General features: G+C 36.6%; 4 protein-coding genes and 2 pseudogenes across 5 annotated transcripts; 5 read left to right on the top strand and 1 right to left on the bottom strand.

The window, feature by feature from the left end:
* LOC104718894 (protein FAR-RED IMPAIRED RESPONSE 1) lies at positions 538 to 4,521 on the top strand. 2 transcript variants are annotated; one of them, XM_010436711.2, is made up of 8 exons: positions 538 to 742; positions 1,023 to 3,266; positions 3,355 to 3,408; positions 3,535 to 3,603; positions 3,697 to 3,759; positions 3,853 to 3,921; positions 4,002 to 4,049; positions 4,144 to 4,521. In XM_010436711.2, exons 2-8 carry the CDS (start codon positions 1,137 to 1,139, stop codon positions 4,195 to 4,197), a joined length of 2,487 nt encoding a protein of 828 aa, XP_010435013.1. In that variant the 5' UTR covers positions 538 to 742; positions 1,023 to 1,136; the 3' UTR covers positions 4,198 to 4,521. The 2 variants fall into 2 exon arrangements, with proteins under 2 accessions (XP_010435013.1, XP_019086857.1); XM_019231312.1 differs by having other exon boundaries at positions 538 to 3,266.
* On the top strand, positions 4,818 to 6,194 carry LOC104718895 (extradiol ring-cleavage dioxygenase). The gene is made up of 3 exons (XM_010436712.2): positions 4,818 to 5,183; positions 5,320 to 5,699; positions 5,778 to 6,194. Exons 1-3 carry the CDS (start codon positions 4,947 to 4,949, stop codon positions 5,968 to 5,970), a joined length of 810 nt encoding a protein of 269 aa, XP_010435014.1. The 5' UTR covers positions 4,818 to 4,946; the 3' UTR covers positions 5,971 to 6,194.
* On the top strand, positions 6,591 to 8,735 carry LOC104718896 (annotated as a pseudogene).
* LOC104720365 lies at positions 11,366 to 14,312 on the top strand (annotated as a pseudogene).
* LOC104718897 (cytochrome P450 97B3, chloroplastic-like) lies at positions 14,443 to 17,748 on the bottom strand. Its single transcript, XM_010436717.2, has 14 exons — positions 17,502 to 17,748; positions 17,093 to 17,273; positions 16,889 to 16,996; positions 16,719 to 16,803; positions 16,385 to 16,626; positions 16,116 to 16,289; positions 16,004 to 16,051; positions 15,871 to 15,930; positions 15,699 to 15,785; positions 15,522 to 15,610; positions 15,348 to 15,439; positions 15,198 to 15,259; positions 14,962 to 15,111; positions 14,443 to 14,830 (listed from the first exon to the last, which is right to left on the bottom strand). The coding sequence occupies exons 1-14, from the start codon at positions 17,642 to 17,644 to the stop codon at positions 14,612 to 14,614; spliced, it is 1,740 nt and encodes a 579-aa protein (XP_010435019.1). The 5' UTR covers positions 17,645 to 17,748; the 3' UTR covers positions 14,443 to 14,611.
* LOC104718898 (putative polyol transporter 2) lies at positions 18,948 to 20,680 on the top strand. Its single transcript, XM_010436718.1, has 3 exons — positions 18,948 to 19,074; positions 19,179 to 19,525; positions 19,619 to 20,680. Exons 1-3 carry the CDS (start codon positions 18,948 to 18,950, stop codon positions 20,678 to 20,680), a joined length of 1,536 nt encoding a protein of 511 aa, XP_010435020.1.

The following is a 24,913-nucleotide window of genomic DNA, read 5'->3' as shown; positions in this document are numbered from 1 at the left end:
CCAAACCGACATATAATTTTGTTTAATTGTGAAATCTAAACTCTAAACTCTAACCACTCTTTTGTAAACCCAAACCGACACATAATTGTGTTTAATTGTAAAAACTAAACCTTAACCACTTTTTTGTAAACCTAAACTGACATATGATTTCGTTTAATTGTAAAATCTAAACTCTAATCATTATTTTATAAACCTAAACCAACATAATTTCTTTAATAAAAAATACATAATTGGTTTCCTTAACTTGTTTTATCTTTTTATTTTAATTTTGATTTATTTTATAAATATGACATGATAACGCAGTTTGTTGTGTTTTGATTGGTTAATAAAGATGGTTGAACGAGAGTCGTTCACCCCTATAATTTTTCTATTAAAAAAAAAAGTATTGTTGACCGCGTCGAAATATGGAAACGCAACGCTTAGACGAGTGATCGAATAGAAAAGAACCAAAAACGACGACGCGCCTTAAACGCCAGACGCGCCTGTAAGAAGAAATCGCGTCGAGAACAAACGTCGTGTAAAGGCGAGTGAAACCCCCAAAAAACATCTTTCAAGATCCCTAAAAATTCCAAAAAAATAAACGAACCCTAGATTTTCTCTTCTCTCACGCTCCTTTGTTCCTCACTCGCTTCGCTTCCCTCACTTGCCTCCTTTCGTGTTCTTCCCTTCTTTGCTCTTTTCACTTCTCAATTTTGCCTCCTCTCCCTTTGTCGCTCTCTGGGTGGCCTAAAAAAAATATGAAGTAAGCCACCAAGCCCTGAGCAATCCCTCAAGGCTTGAAATTTCCATAAAGTTTCGTTCTTTCTTAGTTTTGAATTCTCTATGATACAGTAAAGTCTCTATCTTTGATGCTGATACTTGTGAAAGTTCAGTTCTTTCACCAATTTGTGTGAATGTTTTGGCTCAAAATTGAAACTTTTCTAGTATTATAAGTATGTTTGAAAAGTTCGTCTTTTGGTTTGAGGGAATATAAAAAACCGTTCAATGGTTCTTATGAAGTTTGGTTATGCCAATTTTTTCAGGTGTTAATGTAGATTATCTAGTAGTGGAAAGATTTTAGTTTCAAGTTTCATGGGAGCTAGCTGTGGGGTAGTAGCTTTTGAGTGTGTTAGTGAATCCGAATGTGGCTAACTTGAATGATGGATTTGCAAGAGAATCAGGTTAGTGATCATGGAGGGGATGAATGTATTGTTGACATTATGGTTGATTCGAATAGTAGCAGAGATGTAGGAATTGCTGATGATCTCAAAGCAGGAGGGGATCTTGGCTTTAGTGGTGATGTTCAGGATCATGAGCCAAGAAATGGTATAAACTTTGAGTCTAATGATGCAGCGTATTTGTTTTATCAAGAATACGCAAAGTCTATGGGTTTTACTACTTCGATTAAAAACAGCAGACGCTCTAAGAAGACTAAAGAGTTCATTGATGCCAAGTTTGCTTGTTCTAGATATGGTGTGACTCCTGAGACTGAGGGTAGTAGTAGTAGTCGAAGGTCGAGTATCAAGAAAACAGATTGCAAAGCGAGTATGCATGTGAAGAGAAGACCCGATGGGAAATGGTTCATTCATGAGTTTATAAAGGATCACAATCATGAGCTTTTACCTGCCCTTGCTTATCATTTCCGGATTCAGAGGAATGTCAAATTAGCTGAGAAGAATAATATCGACATTTTGCACGCAGTTAGTGAACGGACCAGGAAAATGTATGTTGAGATGTCGAGGCAGTCTGGGGGATATAAGAATATCGGGCCTCTTCTTCAGAGTGATGTCAATAGTCAGGTTGGTAAGGGTCGGTATCTGGCTTTGGAAGAAGGAGATTCTCAAGTGCTGCTTGAGTACTTTAAGCGTATCAAGAAAGAAAACCCCAAATTCTTTTATGCAATAGACCTAAACGGGGAGCAACGTTTGAGAAATCTTTTTTGGGCTGATGCTAAGAGTAGAGATGATTACTTGAGTTTCAATGATGTTGTATCCTTTGACACTACTTATGTCAAGTTTAATGATAAATTGCCACTTGCTTTGTTTATTGGTGTGAATCATCACTCCCAACCTATGTTACTTGGCTGTGCATTGGTTGCTGATGAGTCAAAGGAGACATTTGTGTGGCTGATAAAATCATGGCTTCGAGCAATGGGTGGTCGAGCTCCTAATGCTATACTCACTGACCAAGACAAATTCTTGATGGCCGCTGTTTCAGAGCTCCTACCAAACACTCGTCATTGCTTTGCATTATGGCATGTGATCGAAAAGATTCCTGAATATTTCTCCCTTGTGATGAAGCGGCACGAGAATTTCTTGCAGAAATTCAACGAATGCATCTTTAGATCTTGGACAGATGATGAGTTTGATATGAGATGGTGGAAAATGGTCAGCCAGTTTGGACTTGAGAATGATGAATGGCTGCTATGGTTGCATGAACATCGCCAAAAGTGGGTGCCCACTTTTATGAGCGGTGTGTTTCTGGCGGGTATGTCGACGTCTCAGCGTTCAGAAAGTGTGAACGCTTTTTTTGATAAGTACGTCCATAAGAAAATCACGCTGAAGGAGTTCTTGAGGCAGTATGGTGCGATTCTGCAGAATAGGTATGAAGAGGAATCTGTTGCAGATTTTGATACTTGCCACAAGCAACCTGCATTGAAGTCTCCCTCGCCCTGGGAGAAGCAAATGGCAACAACTTACACCCACACGATATTTAAGAAATTTCAAGTCGAGGTCTTGGGGGTTGTTGCTTGCCATCCTAGAAAGGAAAAAGAAGATGAAAATATGGCCACGTTTAGAGTTCAGGACTGTGAAAAAGAAGATGAATTTCTTGTAACGTGGAGCAAATCTAAGTCAGAACTTTGCTGTTTCTGCCGTATGTTTGAATACAAAGGGTTTCTCTGTCGGCATGCCTTGATGATTCTGCAGATGTGTGGTTTCGCCAGCATCCCACCTCGATATATTTTGAAAAGATGGACAAAAGATGCTAAGAGTGGAGTATTGGCTGGTGAGGGAGCAGACCAGATACAGACCAGAGTTCAGCGTTATAATGATTTGTGTACTCGAGCCATCAAATTAAGCGAGGAAGGTTGTGTGTCAGAAGAAAACTACAACATTGTATTGCGCACGCTAGTTGAGACCCTGAAAAACTGTGTCGATCTGAATAATGCTAGAAACAGCATTACTGAGTCTAGTAGTCAGCTTAATAATGGTGCTCATGAAGAAGAAAATCAGGAAATGTCAGGCGTAAAAGCAACAAAAAAGAAGACTGTTTGTAGGAAAAGAAAGGTTGGCTTTTATTGCAAACCAATATATTTGATAGTCGTGCATGTTCTTAGTTTCAAAGGCTTAAGCTCATCAAATTGATTTTATGCAGGGACAACAAGAAGCTGACCAAATGCTTGAATCACAACAGAGCTTGCAACCAATGGTTTGTGGTTTAATTTGAATTTCTGCAATTAATTTGGTCGTTGTTACAGTGCATTTTCTTATGAGATAAAGAGTAGGATGGCTTGAATATTACTTGATAGTTTAATCACTTTAATCGTTTCTGCAGGAAAGTATAAGTTCAGAGGGAATGGGCATGAATGGTTACTATGGTCCTCAACAAAACGGTCAAGGATTGGTATGCTATGTTTATTCATATTTACGAATCTGGCTATGCGTTTCGACATCTTTTCTACCCTGATACTCAAACCTGTTTTAACTGTGGATATAGTTAAATTTAATGGAGCCACCTCACGAAGGCTACTATGTTAATCAAAGAACCATCCAAGGCCTGGTGGGTTTAGTATATACTTGAGTTCTTGAGTCGCTAAAATATGTGCCTAGTATAAGTTAATAATATGATATGTTATGGTTTTTGCGACTTCAGGGACAACTGAACTCCATAGCACCGGTGCAGGATAGTTTCTTTGCGAATCAGCAAGCCATGCCTGGGCTGGTACATTATAAAATCCTCTAGACTGATTATAGAAGCATGATCTTATTAGTAACTATTTTTCGTGTTATTGTCTGGCGCAGGGCCAAATGGATTTCAGGCCTCCTCCCAATTTCACTTACAATTTACAGGTCTCAGCTGTCTGAATAGATTCTTCCAAGTTGCTACACTTTGAACGAAAATTATGTTTCTGTTCTTTAACCACGTGTTGATTTTTTCTTCCAGGAAGAGCATTTGAGATCTGCCCAAATGCCTGGCAGTTCATCAAGGCAGCTATAGTGTAACACGTTACTGAATATTTTTGAGAGAAGGTTTGTCTCAGGAAGAAGCTGTTTCAAACATGAGGAAGAAGAAATCCAGATTCTTTCTTGGAGCTGAGTTTGCTATGACAAGACGAAATCGTTTAGATTGGTTCTTTCTGTACATTATGGGAATTGGCTGCTTTTGATGTGTGGATGTATGTGAATTATTTGTGTATCTGATTGAATAATTTGGGATTACGTAGAATGCAACATCTGTAGGCTGTAACACTTCATCTAGAAGATACACAAAGTCTTGTCTGTAATTTGGAATTCTCTTCCTTGTTAAGTTTTACTAAGGAAACACCAAAGTAGTCAAAGGAGCCAACCTAGAGATGGTTAAATTTGAACAAAACTATCTTCAAATGCAACAAACAATGAGTTAATCTACAAAAATTAGTGAAAAATAGTTAGATAGTCTTTTCCCGATAGGGATAACAACAATTCGCAAGTTAAAAGTACAAGAGATGACAAATTCACATGCTTGTATGGTTATAATTAAATTACATTTGATAATTTGGAATTATTAAAAAATTATTATTATTGCTAATCTATTCTTGATTAATCCCGTAAAAGACACTCATCCCTTGGTCGTTGGGGTTTGGTGGGTTTGTCCCTGTCCTTTATTCAGACAAGATCAAAATTGGGAAAACCAGAAATTACCTGAGTTGGTGAAACAAAACATTTGCAAAAAAGAATCAAGGTTGAGAGAGAGAGATACAGTTCCTAATGGAGAAAGTGAATCAAACCTTCTTCTTGTCTCATGGATCTCCAACTTTAAGCATAGACGATACCTTAGAAGCGAGACAATTCTTCAAATCATGGACTCACAAAGTTCTTCCTCAAAAACCTAAATCGATCTTAGTCATCTCTGCTCATTGGGACACCAAATACCCAACGGTCAACACTGTTCTTCGCAATTCAACGATCCACGATTTCTCTGGCTTCCCTGATCCCATGTACAAGGTAACCAAAAAAACCCTAACTTTGTTGGTCAACCAACAAATTCACAATTAGGGTTCTTAGATCGTTGAATGAAGCATAAAGTTTTGATTTTTATAAATCTATTGGGACTATTTTTTTTTTTTTTATGTTTTTGTAGTTGAAATATGAAGCCCCAGGAGCGATTGAATTAGGGAAGAGGGTTAAAGAGTTGTTAATGAAAGAAGGAGGAATGAAACGTGTTGATGAAGATACAAAGAGAGGACTTGATCATGGAGCTTGGGTTCCTCTTATGTTGATGTATCCAGAAGTTGATATACCTATTGTTCAACTCTCTGTTCAATCAAACCAAAATGGGAGTTATCATTATAACATGGGTAAAGCGTTAGCTTCATTGAAAGATGAAGGTGTGCTTATCATTGGCTCTGGAAGTGCTACTCATAACTTGAGGAAGCTTGACCATAGTATCGCTCATGGCGGATCGGTTCCTTGGGCTTTGGAGTTTGATACTTGGCTTAGAGATTCTCTCCTTCAAGGAAGGTTAGAGAAAATTTAAACCTTTTTTTGCTGCTTAAGTTTGTGAAAACAAATCATTAATTGTGTATGTGTTTTTTGCAGATATGGAGATGTGAATGAGTGGGAAAAGAAAGCTCCCAATGCGAAAATGGCGCATCCATGGCCTGAGCATTTGTATCCGTTACATGTTGCGATGGGTGCAGCAGGTGCAGATGCAAAAGCAGAGCAAATCCATACAAGTTGGCAACTTGGTACCTTGTCTTATTCTTCCTATAGCTTCACTTCTCCTCCTTGAAACATTTTCAAGCTTCATCTCCTTCACTTGTCTTTGATTAAGCTTTTGTGTGTTCATCTAATAATCCTAATCCTGTCTTGTATACAAAAATACAGATCCTCTGAGTCTGTACTATTATGTATGAATATGCCATGTGAATTTAAAGAAATTGTGTTCTTTGTATTTGTAACACTTTTATCTCTGTATTAGCTTTTCTCTGTTCATCATCTGAACCTTTAAAATCTCAAGAGTGTTTCTGCTGCTATATATGCTGACTTATCACTATGTCTATGTGTTGGTACTTATTCTGAGCGAGTTTCTCACAATCGTATTAGTGGCTAATAGCCAGTAGCCACTGCTTTCATGTCATTTATGTAATGTTACATGCATTAACAACACGTACTTGTCAAGTTGTCATACATCCTATGAATTCATGACTCATCCTAGTATTCAAAAGGGGTTTGCTTAGTGAGTATGACTCATCCTAGTATTCGTCAACAGGTCACAAATTAACACTAATCAATTGAAAAATATTTCCAATGTGAAACCAAGTAAAAAGACAGAAGAATAGTTCTAAGTTAAAGTAGATCCAATGTGAAACTAACTTTTTTTTTGTGGTCAAAATCCAATGTGAAACCAACTAAAAGACAAAAAGAAAATAAAAGATCAAAAACAAAGATGTAAAGAGGAAAAATGGAGATCGAATAGGATCGGAGAAACCAAAACTTCAGCTTTCAGATTTGCTTTCTCCGGCGAAGCTGCAACTGCGGAGTCGTCGTCGGCTGCTTCTCCTGCTCTTCATTGGCAAGATAAGCTTCATTAATTCAACTGCCAGCACCTCCTTTGATGAAATCGGTCTCGGGTTTATCTCACGTCAACGGAACCAAGGATGTTCATGAAGGAGAAGGAGTGGCCGTCGATCCTCCAGATCCTCGGTGGCCGCACCTTCATCGGTGGACCCAGAAGACTTCTTCTCCATCGGTGAAACCTCCTCCTCAAGCGGCGGTGATCTCCTTGGTTGATGAATCTCAGCCGGTTGTTGCTACAGGGGAGATTGTTCTTCCCCTTATACCTCCTTGGCGAAATCATCAAGAGTTGGATCGTCACTAGCTTTGTCTGGTTCTTCTTCTCGCATAATTACAGATTATTTTCCGAGATTAAAGCCCACAGTTCCTGTCACTACCATGTCAACAATCTCTCGGCTGAGTAACATTGTCGTACAAGATGAGTCTGAGGGAGTCAATTGCGATGGTGAAGTCGTCTCCGTTCTGCCATCTCTCCTTGTCACACAAAAACCCGCTACTCAACCCAAAAAAGCTCCTCCATTGTCATCCTCTCCTCACTCCTCACCTCTCAAGGGAGCATGGACTGTACCACTTAAAATGGTCTTAATCTTGCAGTGAAGAAAACAGTTGTGGATTCAAACACTCCTGAATTGGATCACGAGGATGCTATTAGGTTTCCTTGGGCTGCTAAAATGGATCCTGCAGCAAGGAATCTGTATAGAGCTACTTCACCGGATTACATGGAAGACGGAACTCCAAAGGTAACAATTCCAAGTCATGTCTTGAAGCAAGGTCTAGAGAACCAGAAAGAATATGTCTTAGGCCAGTTCTATAGATGTAATCCTCCTTCTGGTGGCTTGGTTCATGCGGTAGTCAATAGAATTTGGGGAAGGAAGTGTAGAATCTTTATCCGCAAATTAGATGACTCTAAGTTTCTCTTCCACATCCCAGATGCTTCAACAAGAGCTTGGGTTCTTCAAAGAGGTTTATGGCATGTTGATGATTGTCTTATGTTTGTTGCTCCTTGGTCCACTGCAGATACTTTTGATATCCCAGATATCTCGACTGGTTAAAGATTCCGAACAGTCTCTACTCAATTCCAGGAATTAGCCATATTGCTTCAGGTTTAGGTGCTCCTATGGCTACTTACAAACCATGACTTGACCCTTCTCTAATGGGTGAGGCTAAGATCTTGGTGGAAGTGGAGTTGAGTAAAGCATTCCCTCCTAGGATTGCAGCTGTGGATAAAAAGGGAAACATATCTATGGTTGATGTTGAATACGCTTGGGTTCCTGTTCAGTGTGGAGATTGTGGACAGTTAGGACATAAAGCTTCCCGTTGCATGAACCAAAAGTTGCCACATCAAAAAGCCACCAAAGTTGTCTCTAATGAGGTCAATGCTCCTGCCAATGTTAGTTTATCTACCGCCCCAGCTCTAGTCTCTCCAATCAATCTTCAACATGAATCCACGAATGTTGTCATTCAACAAGGCTCCAAAGTCCAAGACGATTCAGCCCTACCCATTGAGGCTGTCCTAATACAAGTCTCAGATCTATGCACCAAAGTGGCAGATTGCCATACAAATGTGGAAGTTCAAGTTTTATCTAAGGCTGTTTGCAATACCGAAATAGCTAATGAAGTTGCAGTCACAAAAGATAGTGATGTTTTTAGTGACCGAGAGGTAAGAAGTGTCCTTGCTAAAAATAAGTTTAGCCGTTTGGGCTCTTCTTTTTCAGATGGGGATTCACTTCCCTCAGATGGAGATTCAGTTGATGCAGAGGATTCTGATAGTGAATCTGAAATGATGGACCATATGACTCCTTCCGGACAAAGATTACTGCGAGAAAGACCGGTTCAACCTTCCATAAAGCTAAAGAGACACAAGAGTCTTTTATTGCTCGAGGGAGAGGACAACGGGGACGTAGATCACGTGGTCGTGGGTGCCGTGGACGCGGGAACCGGGGACGTGGCTAGATGTCTTTTCGATGTTTAAGAAAGCCAACCGGANAACGCGTCTTGATCCTCCGTTTTAACACTTATTCGAACAACAGCATACTCATAAATGTCCCCCCTTAACTTAACCAAAAATTGCCTCACAATGAAGAAGATAAGCTTACTAGGTCTAGCAATAGTCAATTCCTGGAGCTGCATTAGGAGTATTCTCAAACAAAGGTGGTAGACTTGTGAACTTAGTCAAAAGAACCTGAATAAAAGAAATGAACAAACACTAAAATTACAAAAACCACCCACTGATATGTATTTTCAAAAATTGAGCATAGTGTATGTAGCACTGAAAGATTTTTTTTTTTTTAAACACCTTTGACATTGCTATGTCCACGGTTTAATCTATAATTGAATTAGGGTTAAAAAAAAAAAAAAAAAAAAAGAAAAAAAAAAGAAGAATGTATGCATAGATTACGATTTATTGAGTGGATTAAAGTGTCCACATTAATTGAAAATCCATTTTAGTTTTGACTTTTGACAAACCATGTATAGTGGTATATTCGTTGTGCTAAAGTTATTTACACCACTACTCGGGTTGAATTCTAAGCCTGGTCGAGAAAAGGAGAAATTAGGTCCGATGGTCCCCCAAAACACAATAATTCAGTCTTTTTTTTTTTGTCAACACCATAATTCACAGTCTAAACATTTAGATTTTTATAAATTCAAATGTCTTTGCTTTCGATCATTTCCAAAAGATTCATAGCATATTTGCATACGTTCATTTCAAGTGGTTCTACATCATTATTATTATTTTTTTTTTTTTTAAATACTGAATTTTATAGCATATGTTGTGATTTGAAATTCTAATAGATATGGATGTGTAACTAAGTGAGAAACTTTGAAGTACATTTTTAAGTGCATTAAAGAATATAAATATATATATATATATATATATATATATACTTCTTATTTTGAGTATATGTAAATTACCCTTTTAATTATTAAACAAATGTGTTTTGTCTTTTTGTGTGGTAGATGACTAAAATTGAGGAAAAAATATGTTGTTTTTATCACTTTGAAATATCTAAGAGAGGACATAATAGAGTTTGGTACAGTTTTAATTAACTCTAAGACGTTGATACTAACGGATTACAAGCATATATGCATTAAAACATCTAGTCTAGATGTCCCTCACCTCAATGAATATGTTTTATGAGGTCCATAGGTTTATTCACACATATCTTGATAACAAATTTTGGATATACCATAACATTGAGATTAATGGTTCGAAAAAACTGTTTAGCGACTCAAAAAAATAAATTTCTAGAGTTGAATGCATGATAGATACTATGGATTGATATAAAGAAAATTTTGGAGAAAGAATTGTTAACAAGTCGCTCGAAGGATTTGCTAGACACTATCAAGTGGATATTAGAAAGATTGGAGATTAACTTGTTTCTCAATCTAGCAAAAAATTGCAAGACTAGTAGGTGAATTTTGAAGTTTTTAAGTTCTCTCTAGGTGTGAAAAAAATGGCGGATATTCTAGCCAAAATCTGAAATCGTATGAAAATAGAAAAAGAAATATCGGCCGCACCACACCACGAAAGAGGTAGACAAGGTGCAAGAGTTAGAAAAATGAGGTAGATTATGATTTTGATTTTTGATTTTTAATTTTTGATTTTTGATATTTGATATTTGATATTTGATATTTGATATTTGATATTTGATATTTGATATTTGATTTTTGATATTTGATTTTTGATATTTGATTTTTGATATTTGATTTTTGATATTTGATTTTTGATATTTGATTTTTGATTTTTGATTTTTTGATTTTTGATTTAGCTTTTCTTTGTTTTGGTTTATTACCAAACTAGTTGTTTGTATAGTATGTAGTGGAACTGATATAAGAAACAAGATTTGTAACATTTTCTTATTTTTCTTTTGTATCCGCACTTGAACTTGAATGTTGAGCAACAACATATGGAACATTTTGAAAGTTTTTAACATAATTTGTGAGAACACAATTTGTGAGAATCACTCTTTTAATTTTCCTGATGATTTTTTTTTTGTGAAAAATACCTTTTTGAATTCTCTGTTTTACATTTAGGTATAATTTGAGATAATATGATTTAATATTTATATATTAGGTTTTAATTCTGAAATTTTAGTGTCAAAATATTGTGCTATTTTTAGAATTTATATATAATGTGCTAAATTTGAAAACAAATTTTATTTTTGTACTATTTGTGAGAATTACCTTTTGAATTTCCCTACTGTTTAGAATGATTAATCTGCCTATTTTCTTAGGTTATATATAACGTTTATTTAATTTTTTGTTACTTTTGACCATGACTTAGTTAAACCCCATCAAAGAAAAAAGTGCTACGTCCACTAATCAATATACGAATTTATCCCCTATCCTTAGGTTTTATTTTAAATAGATGGAACTGGTGAAGAAAAAAGATGGAATCATGCGACCACCTCAACAGACTATAGCCACTAATTACCACACAAGACTAGTCTTTCACAGATGAAAATTTTAATTAAGAAAAATTCAGAAAGCACACGAAAATTTCATGATCGTATAGCTTATATAATAGATTAATAAACATATAGTAGCTTTCTTAGCTTATAAATAGACATATCTAGTCTTGGATCTTCTTCACAACCAAAACATCTCAAATGGATTATCATACCAAGAGCATGCCTAATCTATTGTGGTTTACTGTTCTTTTAATACTAGTCGAAGTGGTTTCGTGTGCTAGACAACATCATAAAAATTTCTTGGCCAAAGAGGCAGATCTCGTGACAGATTTGCCCGGACAGCCTGATGTGAATTTCAGACATTACGCTGGTTATGTTCCTGTCGATAAATCCAACGGAAGAGATTTGTTTTATTGGTTCTTTGAGGCCATGGATCTCCCTAGAGAGAAACCTTTAGTTCTCTGGCTTAATGGAGGTAAACCCGATATAACTACAAATATTGTAATATTTATTTTGTAATGATAACATGTGAAAAAGTAGACTGATAAAGCGGTTCCATGCATGGTTAAGTTTGTAATTTTCTTATGTTGTCTTATGGGCGAGGAGGACATTTGGAATTTTGTTATAGCTAGGTCCAGGGTGCTCTTCTGTGGGATATGGAGCAACACAAGAAATTGGTCCGTTTCTAGCGGACACCAACGAAAAGGGACTTAAACTTAATCCATATGCATGGAATAAAGGTAATCTTGTTTTATTATACAATTTTGCTATCATCATCATCGTCATCACCATCATCATCATATAATTTTATAATAATTAATGGAAAGGGTTGGTTTGCGTATGCAGAGGTCAACATGCTGTTTTTAGAATCTCCCGTTGGCATTAGGTTTTCGTATTCAAACACAACTAGCGCGATTATCTAAATCTTGATGATCACTTTACAAGTAAGTCTATTATTCATACTATATATATACTTTTTTTTGTCCTAAAAAGTGGTGTATATATATATAGTCTTAATTTGTCCCTAAAACTAAAGGATTTCATACATAATATTAGTAAAACATAACTGTATGTTTTATTCTTTTTCTGATGACAGAAAAAGATGCATACACTTTTCTTTGTAACTGGTTCAAGAGATTCCCAGAGCACAGAGGAAATGAGTTCTATATCGCAGGAGAAAGTTAGGCACGTTAATATAAAAACCATCTAATTTTAAGTTTTAATTAATATGTCTAAAATTGGGTTTTATTCGCAGGAATATACGTACCCCAATTAGCAGAGGTCGTGTACGATAACAATAAAAAGAACAATGATTTGTCGCTTCACATCAATCTGAAGGTTTTTTTTTTGGTAAGTTTGAATATTTCAATACTAGCTAAGTGTAACTAAATAAACTATAAAATTTGCATTGTGAGATCCTAAATTCAAATCATATGTTCAAATTGGCTATCTAGTTGGGGAATCCTGATACATCAAATCCAGATGATTGTAGAGGTTGGGTGGATTATGCATGGAGCCACGCAGTGATATCGGACGAGACACATAGAAACATAAACAAGTTGTGCAATTTCAGCAGCGACGATGTTTGGAGCAATGTTGAGTGCAATGAAGCCATGGCAGAAGTTGACAAGCAGTACAAGGAGATCGATATCTATAGCATCTATACCTCCGCTTGTAAAGGAGGTTCTGTGCAATCGTCTTACTTGGCATCAGCACAATTCAATACAAATTATCACATTAAATCTAAGCGGGTATGTGTATAATATTTTTAAGTTATCACATCAACAAAATAAGTATTCTTTTATATTTTACGCCAAAATTTACATTTCCAAACTAATATTTATTTTAATACAAAGGGTATTCCAAAATTATCAAATTTTTCTTAATTGTGTAAAAAGTAGTAAAATGAGACTCTTTATAAAACATAGAGGTATTAAAAAGCTATACCAAGTAAACGTAACAAATTTATATTGTTTGCATGCTTTAGATGCCACGAAGGCGCTTGGGTGGATATGCCCCATGTTTAGACGATTACGTGAAAATATATTATAACAGAGCAGATGTTCAGAAAGCTCTTCACGCAAGTGATGGTGTTAATCTCAAGAACTGGACCATTTGCAAGTATGTGTTATATATTTTCTTTTCCTTTTTTTTTGTATGATATATGATAAAAATTGTCTGAACAATTTTTGGTATTATGAGATTACAGCATGGAGATCTTTCATAACTGGACTTATTTAGTGACCTCAGTATTGCCTATATTCGAGAAACTCATCGCGGGATCGAGGATTAAAGATATGGGTTTGCAGGTAAATTACATGCATTNAAAAAAAAAAAAAAAAAAAAAATCAGTCATATCCTCCTATACGTCAAGATTGAATATTTAATTTTAATCAATGACTAGGATTTTTATTATACAACAAAAAAATGTGTTGAAAATAGAGTAATAACAAATTGTGTTGCTTCTTACGCATGTTACCACTATACATTTTAAAGCTTTTCTACTTTATATATGGAAGACATTAATTTTTGTTACTCTACATACGTAACGGCCATCCCACTAAACCGTTGTCTTGGTTTCCTTTCTGTGATGGCTCTCAGTGGTGACACAGACGGATGTGTTCCAGTACTCGGAACTCGGTATAGCTTAAACACACTTGGCTTACCCATAAATAAAGCTTGGAGACCATGGTACCATGAGAAACAGGTCAATACATGATCACAATTTACATATGATGGATCATCTAATTAACCGGTTAACTTAGATTCTTATTTGATTATGATTAGACCGGTAGTTTATTGATGATTTTTTTTGAATAAATGTTAAATTATATTCAAAAGAAAAAATAACTTTTATATCTGCATGTTTATAACTTAGGCTTACAAAAAAAAAATAGATTATGCTAAAAGAGATTATGCTAAGAGCGATTATAAAAGATTTTACAAAACACCCAAAGATCAATAATGAACAATACAGGTAAGTGGGTGGGTTCAAGAATACGAAGGTCTAACATTTGCTACGTTTAGAGGAGCTGGACATACAGTGCCTAGCTTCAAACCAAGCAGCTCCTTCGCTCTTTTCTCGGCCTTTATCAAAGGGGTTCCACTGCAGTCCTCGCGGGTTGAGTCGAAAATCAAGGATTAAAAACATGATTTTGTAATCTTATATAATGAGTCTTTGAAGTTTTCAAAGGTTTGGGAGATTGTGGGTTTTGTAATTTGAACTCGTCAGATATGGCATATGCATAAATAAAGATTGTAAGCCAAAAGATGTATGTTACTATGTAACTTTCTCTGTAATGATCTTTATGATCAAAGGAAGCTTTCAACAACACTACGTCAAGTAATTTTCAAAATGTACGTTTGCTGAATCATAAGCAATTCTTGTCTCCCATTTACACTCTTTCAAGTTAATATTGAGGTATTTTTTGCCTCTCCTAAATTTCATTTTGACCTTTTCTTTAGTTTACACCACATCCCATTTTTGGCATGAATAGTTGCGCCACTCACGAGTTCAACGGACTCCGGCGATCCACGCAGCTCAACATCGAATTTCTGCAACAACATAGCTAGTGCGACGGTTGATTCCATTAAGGCAAACTGGTCACCAATGCATTTCCTTGGTCCTCCACCAAATGGTAAGAATGCAAAGTCTGCTATGATCTGTTCTCATCATAATACAACTCAAAAGGTTAGTCTTGTTACAAGGCATAAGAGAGGTAAAATACAGAAGTACTTTTTGAGAAAGACTGATCCTTCACTAAGAGAAAGATTTGCAAGTTTTGGGTTTTCACCTCGTTTGGATATAGTGCCCCAGGGCTTCGAGATGGATCAAAGCCAGCCCATCCTTCAATTCCATTGCTCTCCTTTGTTCTTAAGAACCTCTCAGGCTCAAAATCGTGGGGATTATCCCAGAAGTATGGAGATCTATGGAGATTGTACACCTGTAAGCAAATACAAAACAGGGGATTCTAAGAAAAATCCGGGTTCCTATTGTGGAACGACTAAAAATTTAGAAACTGCCACTCACAGATATGAAGATATCAGTTCCTTTTGGAACTTGATGACCACTTTTTTCACCTTTATATCCTCCTGTGAATGCAAGCAGATAAATGAGCTCTGGACTAAGCCACTCTCAATTAATTGTGGAGATACGATGTGTTTAGAGTTTGAAATATACCGGGCAAGGTCTCTGGTTTGAGTGTGCGTCTGATGAGCAAAGGTGGCTGAGGATAGAGACGAAGGACTTCAACAACGATCAGTCGTATGTACCTGCAGAAGCATGGAAACGTCAACAACTTAAGTAGAGACCAAAATATAAGATTAAAGAAGATGTCTTTCAAGTTAAACGTACTCAAGCTTTTTCATTGATTCATAAGTGGGTGCACCTTCACCAAGCACGGCATCAATCTCAGCTTGAGCTTTCCTAATCTTTTCAGGATTCTGCAAATTTAATAGAGAATGCTAAGACTGTACAGTGAGGTTTGAAGCAATCACGGAAAAAATGTAAAAAAGACTCTTAGGTGCATACTTGTGAGAGAAGGTAAACAGCCCAAGTAAGCACTGCTGCTGTTGTCTCGTGACCAGCAATTAGCATAGTCATCAAGTCATCCCTCAGCTGTAGAAACAATTGTGTCAAAAACAGATAAACCAAACACAAAAGAGTAAAGTAAGTTTGTTAATCAGAAAGTGATAAATCTTACCTGCCGGTCATCAATATCAACACCGCGCATATCGACTAAGAACCGCAAAAGACTTGCATCCTATGGATACAAGAGTCTACAATCAGAGGTGTTTCATAATGGGATTCAAAAAGGTAAGGATTCTTAGATAAACCTTGAGATTAGAGTAGTCCCTTTGCTGTAGCTTCTCTACATCTGTTTCCTGGGAGAAGAAATAACAAAATGAGAACAGAACAGCAGAATCAAGAAGAAAAGAAGTGAAATACCTCTCTTGTCTCTTTGGCATTTTGAATGAGTCCATCAAGGCAATCATTTATAATCTTCAGATCGCTTTGGAACTTTCGTTGCCTCGGAACTATCCATCTGGCAGGAGGAAAATTCCAATACGGGAAGTAGAAAGTAGATCGATGCTCTGCCTCGTAAAGAGTTCCATAAACTGCCTGTGATGTTAACAGAAAACATCAATGAACCAGCTTACCTCGAAAGACTAGTGAAGAGCCAATTCAATAGTAGAATGATTTAAAAATTCAAATACCTTAATCACAGGGGACTCTTTTGTGACAGAACCAAAGTCGTAGTTGAACACGCTAAGCCCTATTATATCAAGAGCCAGACTTGAGAATTCTGCTTCCAGATCCAACTCGATCACATCCTCTCCACTTGAAACTTCTTTGTCCCTTAAGAGTTTCTCAGATTTCAATATCATTTTCTCCGAGCAGGCACTAAATACTTTGACCATGGCCTCCAGATACATTGTATGGAACGCAGGAGTTATAGCTACAACACATATTGGAAGGAAAGAATCATTAGTGCCATGGGCTTATGACACTGCAATATCTAAAACATAGAGATGACAACGTGCTTTATACCTCTTCTCCTTAGCTTCCAGGTATCTAGATCAGCTGGTATCAACCCTTTTCCCATAATCGGCTCCAAGATCTCAGCAAGAACTCCCTAGAGAAACACAGGACATTAATTGCTGGTACAGAAGTGAACAAAAGAAATGGCTCTTCATCAATTGAATACTAGCTTCGGTTACCTTGTCATAAGAAAATGCGTTTTCCCGTAGGACATGCCTTGCAACAATAGGATCTGAGATGACAACAAAAGCTTTTGGACCAAACGCAAGCTTGAACACTCCTCCATGCTTTAAGTCAAGAAAAAAAAAAACCACAGAATCAAACAAACTAGCTAACAAAAAGTACAACACTGAGATGAATCCACAATTCCACATTATATGTACCTCCATGAACCAGTCGTAAAGAGATAAAAAGAGAGGCTTTCCAAACAAATCAGAGACAGCTCCTTCAGCAGTAGGCATTGAACCCAAACTTCCACCACTTAAGAAATTAGTAAGAAGGTTGCTCGCATTGTCCAAAAGGTTACCATTCGTCTTTGGCTCTTTGGTATCAGTAGATTGACACCTAACCAAAAACCCACAAAATCAAACTCCGTTTACAACAACTATACCATTCCAAAAGCTCTAACTTTGTCTTCTTTGGTTCTAAATTTTCACAATCCCACATTAAAAAAAAATCAATACTTTAAACTGCAAAAAGCCCCCAAATTTCATCAAACCCAGACCTAATCTTAAAGTTGCAATACAAAAGAAAAGAGATTTTGGAAGGTGGAGAAAGCAGAGAAACCCCAACCTGATGGAAACTGAAGCTCTCCGGGAATAAACAGAAGAGTAAAGAGTCTGAGAGTAATCGCTCCTACCCAGATGAACACCGCCGCCATGGAAGTAACAGGAATGAGTAGCAGCGGCAGGGAAAGCCATGGCTGCAGCTACCATCTTCAAATGAAACGAGAAGCTCTAATTCTAAAGATTGAAGAGCTTTGAACATGTTTTCTACTTCTTTACTTCATCTATATGCTGAAAATGGCCAACTTCAAAGCATAAACGACACAAGATTGAACTTGCAACAAAGATTGTTTAGTGCTGTTTAAACTGACACGTGTCTTTCTATTATCTAACTCAGCAAAGATTTAGCACATGGTCAGATGGTCAAAACCGCAAAAGTAGGTTTGGTAAATTAACTGAGCCAAAAGTATCGACCCGAAACTGAAACTGAAATTGAAGAACCGAACCAAAATTTTTGTAATATCAGAATGTTGTTAGGGATTATATAAAGTTTGGTTTTTACAATACATATATTATATCAAATTGATATAATTTTTTTAAACCTCATCTTAATTTGGATATAAAGTTTGGATATATATTTAGGCAATATTACTAAATGACTACTATTCGTTGTATTTAAAACCTCCATTTCTTGTAAATCAATTACAGTTAAATGGCCAACTACGATATAAAAAAACAGAATAAAGAAAAATTAGAGAGAAAATAAAGAATAAATTATTTTAGTTGAGATGTGCGATTTTGCATACTAGTATCATTGTTATGACTAGTAATCTTTTTTACTTAAAAATGTGAGTTTTTTCCAAATACATTTAGGTTTTTTTTTTTTGCCTTCATACACTAGCATTTTATGTTTCCTTTTTTACACTTAAATATTTTTTATCTTATAAAGATTATGCGTATTTTGTTTTTCTTAGAGGGATGATGAAAAACAGCTAAAGAAAGAGGGACAAAGAGAAAAGAGAAAGAGAGGAAAACTTTTCATAACTCTAAAAAACTGATTATAGTTAAATTATGCGGTAGTGCTTGGAGAGAAAGAGACAACATCTTGTTTAAGGTGAACCATATGGATCTCTATTTACTATGTTTCTAAATTTGGGTAAGGAATAACCAAATAAAAGTGAGACGACAAAGCTTCAAATCTTAAATGATCTGTTCTTAACTATAAATTACAAATTTTAGGACAAATCTTGTAGATTAGAGTAAAACCATATGTAACTTGATATCCGATTTCTATTATTGGAATTTCAAGTAAATATTTTTTTATAACTGATTAATTAACTAGATGTTTGTTTGTTATTTTTCTGATCTTAGTTGGCTGCAAATGTGAGCATCGCACATCTATTTAAATTCTCATCCTCCAGTAGATTTCATAACTCACAAGAAACTTAGTTTTTTTTCTACTAATAACACTCTCTTCTCCTTACCATTTACTTTTGCACGGACGGTTGGCATAATGAGTTCCTCAGGAGAAGAACGAGGTGTTGTTGTTGTGGAGCTCGAGCCGCCAAGAGGGAATAGAAGTCGATTTGCTTTTGCTTGTGCAATCTTAGCATCAATGACATCTATCATCCTTGGTTATGGTTCGTATTCGTTATGAATTCTTATCATTCACTATCGACCCATATCTTGGTTGGTTTGATTTTATGGTTTAGATAATTATCCTTACCTTTTATGGATGTTGCAGATATAGGAGTGATGAGTGGAGCTGCAATTTTCATAAAAGATGATTTGAAACTGTCGGACATACAACTTGAGATTCTTATGGGGATTCTAAATATCTACTCTCTAATCGGTTCAGGCGCAGCCGGTAGAACTTCCGATTGGATTGGAAGACGATATACCATAGTATTGGCAGGAGCCTTCTTCTTTTGTGGTGCTCTTCTCATGGGTTTTGCCACAAACTATCCTTTCATTATGGTGGGTCGTTTTGTAGCTGGTATCGGTGTCGGTTATGCTATGATGATTGCACCTGTTTACACTGCTGAAGTCGCTCCTGCTTCTTCACGTGGTTTCCTTAGCTCTTTCCCTGAGGTACAATAAATTCTACCTTTACTATTATTTGAACTATATATATAAAGAATTTTACATGGAGGTCGATGGTAATATATTTCTTTTTCTATGTAGATATTTATCAACATTGGTATACTTTTAGGATATGTGTCCAACTACTTCTTCTCCAAGCTACCCGATCATCTCGGCTGGAGGTTCATGTTAGGGATTGGAGCGGTTCCCGCGGTATTCCTAGCCATTGGAGTGTTGGCAATGCCGGAGTCTCCACGGTGGCTAGTCATCCAAGGTCGCATTGGAGATGCTTTTAAAGTTCTTGACAAAACCTCAAACACTAAAGAAGAAGCCATCTCTAGGCTCAATGACATCAAACGTGCTGCTGGAATCCCTGATGATATGACAGACGATGTTATAGTATTGCCAAACAAGAAGACTGCTGGGAAAGGGGTGTGGAAGGACCTTCTTGTCCGACCAACCCCGTCCGTTCGACACATCCTAATAGCATGCCTTGGCATCCACTTTGCCCAGCAAGCCTCTGGAATCGATGCGGTCGTGCTTTACTCCCCAAACATCTTCTCAAAGGCTGGACTACGATCCAAGAATGATCAGCTTTTAGCTACGGTGGCTGTCGGAGTTGTCAAGACCCTCTTCATCGTGGTAGGGACTTGTGTGGTTGATCGGTTTGGACGTCGTGCCTTGTTGCTTACAAGTATGGGTGGAATGTTTATTTCCTTGAGTGCACTTGGAACTAGTCTCACAGTAATCAACATGAACCCCGGACAAACTATCAAGTGGGCTATAGGGCTTAGCGTTACAACGGTGATGTCTTTTGTGGCAACATTCTCAATAGGTGCAGGTCCCGTGACGTGGGTTTACTGCTCAGAGATATTCCCCGTGAGGCTAAGAGCTCAAGGTGCAAGTTTGGGAGTCATGTTGAATAGACTTATGAGTGGTATTATCGGAATGACATTCCTATCTCTTGCTAAGGGTCTCACCATTGGTGGTGCGTTCCTTCTCTTCGCTGGAGTTGCGGCTGCCGCATGGGTTTTCTTCTTCACTTTCCTTCCGGAGACACGTGGTGTGGCTTTAGAAGAAATGGAGAGTCTCTTCGGGAGCTACAACGCAAACAAAAAGAACAATGTTATAATTAAGGGTAAAGAAGTTGTCGATGAACAATGAACAAAATTTGTTTCCATTTCATTATTTGATCAATGAAACGTCAAAAGATTCTCATAACCGAGTCTTCATGGGAGAGTGCGACTATAAAGAAGATTAATAGAGGATTTGGCTTGCCATGTTTAATCGATTATTTTGTATAGCTTGAATAAAAATAATAAAAAAACTCTTATTCTGTAATTTCTGTAAATATTAATGCCACATATGAACTGTAATTTTTATGTCTTTTATAATTATTAAATTGTTTAAATTTTTCATATCTTATAATTTATAAATTTGTTAAAACAAAGTTTTTGTATAACACATGACAAAATCTTTAATTGTTAAAATTGATAAGTGTCGTAATCACATGAGTTACTAACTTTGAAAACTAAGAATTATATAATAACATAATATTGAATACGCTATCAAATCATTCACCGATTAAAAAACTTTAAAAAATTACATTAATTTTTTATTTTAATTATCTTGTTTTTCTTATATTATGTTAATCACTAATTTTAACACATTAAACATTTTTGTATTTTAATCACTTTTCTGTATAAATTTTTTTTTACTATATGATTATAATAAATAATAATTTGGTAAAACTAAATTTATGTTAATGATAAATTAATAAATTTATTTCCTCACAATTACAATATTGTAATTACTACTTTAAAATAATTCACAAAATAATAATGCAAATACAACAAACCAACAATATAAAACTATAATATACATCAAACAAATTAAATGCTATAGTATTCTAAAATAAGTAGTATTTTTAAGAGATTTATGTAAATTTACCAAATAATTTCAATATAAAAATAATACTATATCAGACAAAATAATTTATAAAAATAAATATAACAATATATTTTAGAAAAAAATGTTGGCCTGTGCGTGCTATATACAGTGAGGGATATCCCCTAGTTAGTATGTATTTAACTCTAGAAATAAACAAAAATGGTATACTATATAACAAATAAATAATGGATAATAACATTCTGTTTTTATGATAAAGACTTTGATTAATTTTATTGAGGCTTGTAAAAACAGATCGTTTCTATTTAGTTGGTACATTGGCTTGTAAATTTAAACTATGATTCAAAACCAAAATAAATTCTAAAACTAAGAATCAAAATAGACGAAATGGAACGGAACCAGATATTCAAGTGGATTAGACAAAAGTTTTAGAAGGCCATAAGAAAGACTCAAAAGTTTGTTTGAAAATTGCTAGCTATTTCAATTACAATTTTAAAATTATGGGATCGTTGCAATTAGTCATAAGATTATTCGTTTTTTTGTCACGCAATTGATCGTAAGGTTGTTCGTATTGTTATTTGTTGCGACTGATTTTTTAAAATTCTGAATTATTAGTTCTAATTTGTGTATTAGTTGTAACAGATTAAATTATTTCTTCTATATAACAGACTGTAACAAACTCTAGATTGAGTTGAGTGAACAAGATTCTAATTCTCATTAATTGTAAATTGTACAGTGTTCTCTGTTTATATACAACATAAGGTTAAGCTAACATGAGCCTAATAATAGCTTAACCTACACCTATCATTCTATCCTGCACAAGAGAGTAGTTATACTCATTATACGCCCCCGCAAGCCTTAGAAACCGAACTATGTGAAGGATGAAAAAGGCTTGAGAGTGACATTCGTCAAAGGAAAGAATGAAAAAGTCCCGGGTGAAGTGGCTTGGTCAGAATATCTGCAATCTGAGCCTTACCGGGAACATGAATGGCCTTGAGAGTACCAAGCTTCAATTGGTCACACACAGTATGACAGTCAATTTCCACATGCTTGGTTCTCTCGTGGAAAACAGGGTTCGTCGCCAAGTACACCGCCGATTTGTTATCACAAAACAACTTGGCTGTGTGAACCTCTTTGATCCGGAAAGCAGCAAGAAGTTGTTGTAGCCAAATGATTTCCGTGGTAGCATCAGCTAAGCTACGGTACTCTGCTTCCGTACTACTTCGACTAGTCGTCTTCTGCTTCTTGGACTTCCAAGAGATCAATGAAGTTCCCAAGAAAACACAGTAACCCGAAACAGAGCGTCGAGAATCACGACAAGCGCCCCAGCTAGCATCTGCAAATGCATTTAAGCAATTCTCTGTTGTTGCAGAGTAAAACAAACCAAGTCCCGGATTACCTTTGATGTACTTCAGGATTTTTTGTGCTGCATGGAAATGAACATCAGTAGGAGCCTGAAGAAACTGACTGAGCTTATGTACAGCATAAGTAATATCCGGTCGCGTGAGTGTCAAATAAAGAAGACGACCAATCAGCTCACGATAGGAAGTCGCAGACGCCAAAGGTACACCAGTCTCCTGAGTAAGATTGACATAAGGATCCATCAGAACATCAGCTGGTTTGCAAGCAAGAAGACATGTATTCTCCAACAAGTCCAATGCATATTTCCGATGACAAACAGAGATGCCTTTAGAGGAGCGAGCAATCTCTAAACCAAGGAAAAATCTCAATTGACCAAGGTCCTTGATCTTGAAAGCGCTATGCAACACAGTCTTGATAGCAGCTAAATCTTCATGATTGCTACTTGAGATAGCAATATCATCAACATAAACAAGGAGAACAGTAATTCCTCTCTTGGTAAACTTGATGAATAAAGCCGTATCAGATGGGCATTGTAGAAATCCATCACTAAGCAACACAGAGGTTATCAACTTGTTCCATTGGTTAGGAGGAAGAACCTCATCAGGACCTGGAGTATAGCCTTGAGGAAGGCTCATATATATCTCTTCCTCCAAGTCGCTGTGTAAAAATGCATTCGAGACGTCCATTTGAGCTAGTGACCATCCTTCTTTAGCTGCTAAGCCCAACATCAGCTTCACACTAGTCAGCTTAACAACAGGGGAAAACGTCTCAATATAATCAACACCTTCGACCTGTGTGTAGCCCTTCGCTACCAAACGCGCTTTATAACGCTCAACAGAGCCATCAGAATGGTACTTAATAGTCCAAACCCACTTACAACCAACTACATTCTTACCAGGGGGAAGAGAAACGACGTCCCAAGTATGATTCTGTTTCATAGCCGTAAGCTCCGCATTCGCAGCACCAGTCCATTTCTCAGAAGCCATGGCTTGTTGAAACGTTTTCGGTTCTATCTCTTGAGAATATGTAAGGATATTGGCACAAAAATGGGTGGAAATTGTATCGTAGGTCAAGACTGAAGAAAGAGGATAGGGTGTGGTGTGTTTCGGAGGTAAAGATGGAGAAATTTGTGCAAGTGTACAGTGATACTCGGATAAGTAACTAGGAGCTTTAGGCTGACGCTGTGAACGCCTAGACTGATGTGATGGTAATGCTCCAACAGACACAACAGGATTACTTTGCCGAGTAGTAGAATGAGATGATGCATGAGGTGAAGACAATAAGGATGGATCAGAGGATGATGAGTGAATAGGAGATGGCAAAGACAAAGAATTATCATGAATAGGGGAAGGATCAGGAGATGGAACAGACAAGACAGTATGCTTGAAAAAATCAGGAATGATCGAAGATGCAGTTTTATATGGAAAAACATTTTCATGGAAGATGACATTCCTAGTAATANTCATAAAGAATCAATGATGCAGAAAAATGTATATTTCCAGAATGATGAAAGGGCAATTTTATACCATTTGGCAAAGTAACTGTTATGCCCGATATAACACGAACATCCCTAAATCTAGACAAATCACAGCAAACATGACTTGTTGCCCCACTGTCAATTATCCAAGAACCACTAGGCAAAGCAGTTTGTAGTGATGAAAGACAATGATGATGGAAAGTAAGCAAATGATTCTCATATCTCAAGTTAGAAGAAATAGAAAAGACATTACCGGAAGTCGAATTAATAGCCATGACACCTTTTTCAGAGATTGAACTGGAAGACTGAGGAACCGGAGCTATAGGCTCTGAGGCAGCTACTTGAGCAGACATCTGATTCAATTGGTGAATAAGCCCCTGGACCTGAGATTGAGAGAGTTTAGTAACATCCAAGCTCATTGGAGAAACTGGTGGAGGAGGATAATATGGAAACTGCTCAGTCGGTGTTCCAGCGAACACATTAGCAACAGTCCGTTGCATATTAGTCTCAGATGGTTTAGACATGGATCTTGGAGCTGTGTAACTCTGACCGCGAGGAGCAAAAGAATTAGTAGGTCGATAAGCAGAGTTATTACCACCATTATTAGTGCCACCATTGTTACTATTATAATGCTTGTAGCCAGGAGGATA

Source organism: Camelina sativa, chromosome 10 (genome assembly GCF_000633955.1).
Source record: "Camelina sativa cultivar DH55 chromosome 10, Cs, whole genome shotgun sequence".
Lineage (NCBI taxonomy): Eukaryota > Viridiplantae > Streptophyta > Magnoliopsida > Brassicales > Brassicaceae > Camelina > Camelina sativa.
This window is presented reverse-complemented; position numbering and strand designations above follow the sequence as displayed.

Coding starts and splice junctions, on each gene's coding strand:
- LOC104718894 (XM_010436711.2), top strand. CDS start 1,137: ATGATGGATTTGCAAGAGAATCAGGTTAGTGATCATGGAGGGGATGAA. Junction 3,604..3,696: donor AACAAAACGGTCAAGGATTG/GTATGCTATGTT, acceptor CTGTGGATATAG/TTAAATTTAATGGAGCCACC. Junction 4,050..4,143: donor ATTTCACTTACAATTTACAG/GTCTCAGCTGTC, acceptor TTTTTCTTCCAG/GAAGAGCATTTGAGATCTGC.
- LOC104718895 (XM_010436712.2), top strand. CDS start 4,947: ATGGAGAAAGTGAATCAAACCTTCTTCTTGTCTCATGGATCTCCAACT. Junction 5,184..5,319: donor TCCCTGATCCCATGTACAAG/GTAACCAAAAAA, acceptor ATGTTTTTGTAG/TTGAAATATGAAGCCCCAGG. Junction 5,700..5,777: donor GATTCTCTCCTTCAAGGAAG/GTTAGAGAAAAT, acceptor TGTTTTTTGCAG/ATATGGAGATGTGAATGAGT.
- LOC104718897 (XM_010436717.2), bottom strand. CDS start 17,644: ATGGTAGCTGCAGCCATGGCTTTCCCTGCCGCTGCTACTCATTCCTGT. Junction 16,997..17,092: donor TTTACGACTGGTTCATGGAG/GTACATATAATG, acceptor CTTGACTTAAAG/CATGGAGGAGTGTTCAAGCT. Junction 16,290..16,384: donor AAGAGTCCCCTGTGATTAAG/GTATTTGAATTT, acceptor TTAACATCACAG/GCAGTTTATGGAACTCTTTA.
- LOC104718898 (XM_010436718.1), top strand. CDS start 18,948: ATGAGTTCCTCAGGAGAAGAACGAGGTGTTGTTGTTGTGGAGCTCGAG. Junction 19,075..19,178: donor ATCTATCATCCTTGGTTATG/GTTCGTATTCGT, acceptor TGGATGTTGCAG/ATATAGGAGTGATGAGTGGA. Junction 19,526..19,618: donor TCCTTAGCTCTTTCCCTGAG/GTACAATAAATT, acceptor TTTTCTATGTAG/ATATTTATCAACATTGGTAT.